Genomic DNA, 2,718 nt, shown 5'->3' with positions numbered 1-2,718 from the left:
AATGTTTTGCAACATTTTGCCCAGATGTTACCGATATTTTTTTGTGACTGTATGGAAAACCAGAGTTGAAAAAGACTTCCCCCAAGCCTTGTAGCCTTTAGATGCGTGACACTTCCCCTCCTCTTCATCTGTGGTGTCGTCATGCTGTTCTCTAGTGTTATTGCCATTCCTCTGCCCGTCCACACCTCATCAGACACACTCAAACACACACACCTCTCTCACTCCTTACACAAAAAATGGACAGGAACTGTGAAGCCCAGAGGCTGATATCAGAGGTTGAGGTGGTGTTTTAGGACCATGGCTGGGGAAAAAAAAGATACCCGCATGACCAGTAATGTAAGAAAAGCAATACATCTCATTTCGCAGGGCATGTAGCATCTGGATCGTCTGGATCGTTTTAAGATCGATTCGTAGCCATGTTTTCGATTTATTTAGTCTTGAAAATTCTGCAATGTACGTGTAGCAGTGTGAAGTATACCCTCGGTTGTTCATTGGGTGATGTCAGGTAAAAACAGTGAACCTATCAGGACCGGTGTTACAATATATTCGGTTTCTGAAATATTCTGTTCCACTGGTGGCGCTTACGCGAATATTCATGATATCCTGCTATTGTGGGCGTGTCCTTGAGACAACGCACAAGTGAATGGAACTGAAAATATTAGTACACGCTCCTCAAATTGCAGCTGTTTAATATATTATTTCGAAATGTTAATAAAATATTCTTTTGAAATATAAATCTTTGAAGCTTTCTTTTGATGACTTAAAGAACTAAAAGAACTTAAAGAATGTTATTTTTGTTTAAAATATTATAATTATGATAGGAAATTATAGTTTCGTTTCGTTTTATTTAAAGTTTGACAAGGCAGGATATTGCAGCACAAAACCCTGAAATGTGTCAAAAATAACACATACTCAAACAACCTTATGTAGCCTAATTTAAAACAATTTCAAAAGCAGTCAAATAAAATAATTCTGATAATATATAATTTATTTCTGTGAGGTAATGCAGCACAAAAGCACAGAAAAAATAGACAGCTACTTTACAAGATGACGTTATAACCTACTTGTTATTATCAACAATGTCATAATATGGTCTTGTTTTGCTTTTGTGATTCCACATTATACTCATCATCTTGAAAGTCGCTGTCTGTTTCAGATTGGATGTGAGAGCTGAAGTCTTGGCAGTGTGTGATCCGGACATGCATGAAGGCTGTTCCTGAGTGTCAAGGCCCTGTTTAAATATTTACCTCAGAACCTCACATTTTGCATTGCTTCATTTCACACATTGTTTTGAATTTCAATTTGAGTTACATTCATAGAGTAATTACTTCTGTACTTGTTATAATATTTAATGTAATTAATATTTATAAAGGCTACAACTGGATTTGTTGTTTTAAAATTGAAATAAAAAACTAAGAAAAAATGAAAAAATCTAAAAAAAAAAAAAAAAAAAAAAAAAAGAAGTCAATTTTCAGAATTTTTTAAAGATCTTTAGAAATGGTTTTAACAATGTTTGTCATGTTTTTCAACTGCACATGCACCTATAGGTCAATCAAGGTTAGTTACAATTACTTAGGACACTAGAGACCTTTCTACTGACTCTAAAAAACACCAGAATAAAGATGCCCAGGGTCTCTGATCACCTGTGAACGTGCCTTAGTCCTGCTGCAGGAGGTATGAAGACTGCAGATGAGAACAGAGGAGCAATAAACTGCAACGTCTGTAAGATACCTGAGACAGTGCTACAGGAAGACAGAAGGACAGCTGATTGTCCTTCCAGTGCCAAACACATGTAACTATAAGTCCCACCAGACATGTTTGAGAATGTGAATTGCCTTGATGGAAGAGTGGAACATCTCACAGCAAGTTCTAGCAAATCTGGTGCTGAGGATGAGATCAGACTTTCAGATGTTCATCAAATGTCTATGAAATTTGTTCAGTTTATGTCTCAGTTGTTGAATCTTTTTTTTTTGTACAAATATTACACGTTAAGTAATTTGCTGGAAAACAGTTGAAAGTGAAAAACTCAATGTGCACCAAAATTGATTGAATAATAATCAAGAAATCAAGGTTGACATCGAATATTCACACCAGTCTATACCTTATTTTTATTAGGACACAGATACATTTGAGGTTTATTTCAAGTTGTCAACACTATGCAGTAGTCACAGAATGACAACGAAGAAAGCAGACTAATCAAACTATTCAAAAAAAAAAAAAAAAAAAAAGCCTCAAATAATAATAATAAAAAAGCTAAACATAAAACACATTAGTGCAAAACAAGGTTATTGGCACATGTTTGCTCTGTATCCTTACGTTAACCGTTTATCTGAATGCATGTCCTCTACTCAATCAGGCAAAATAGCTTAGACGATTTATCATATTACACAAACTATGCATTGCTTTGAACGTGAACTGTTGCTTAACATTGAATATTTTATTACTTTTTCGAAATAATCCATTAAACCGATGCGATTTGAGGAGCGTGTACTATTATTTTCAGTTCCATTCGCTTGCGCGTTGTCTCAAGGACACGCCCACAATAGGATGATATGAATATTCGCGTAAGCGCCACCCAGTGGAACAGAATATTTCAGAAACCGAATATATTGTAACACCTGTTAACTTTTTGTGTGCGCGTAACTGCAGGCCCGGATTATCGCTTGCCGGAGTGCGTGCACATGCGTCAAGCGAAGCCATTCTTTGGCTGTTTTGTGC

The 2,718-nt window shown here is 36.0% G+C and overlaps 1 protein-coding gene across 1 annotated transcript in view; it reads right to left on the bottom strand.

Annotated features, from left to right (window-relative positions):
• Nucleotides 1-1,816, bottom strand: part of LOC125256007 (sodium-dependent phosphate transport protein 2B-like) — an 8,168-nt gene extending 6,352 nt beyond the window's left edge. Inside the window, exon 1 of the mRNA XM_048171634.1 lies at nucleotides 1,732-1,816. Within this exon, the coding sequence (XP_048027591.1) occupies nucleotides 1,732-1,816 (85 nt within the window). The remainder of the gene's footprint in view (nucleotides 1-1,731) is intronic.
• Between the last annotated feature and the right edge of the window lie 902 nt (nucleotides 1,817-2,718).

This window comes from Megalobrama amblycephala, linkage group LG20 (assembly GCF_018812025.1).
Source record: "Megalobrama amblycephala isolate DHTTF-2021 linkage group LG20, ASM1881202v1, whole genome shotgun sequence".
In the NCBI taxonomy this organism is placed as follows: Eukaryota; Metazoa; Chordata; class Actinopteri; order Cypriniformes; family Xenocyprididae; genus Megalobrama; species Megalobrama amblycephala.
This window is presented reverse-complemented; position numbering and strand designations above follow the sequence as displayed.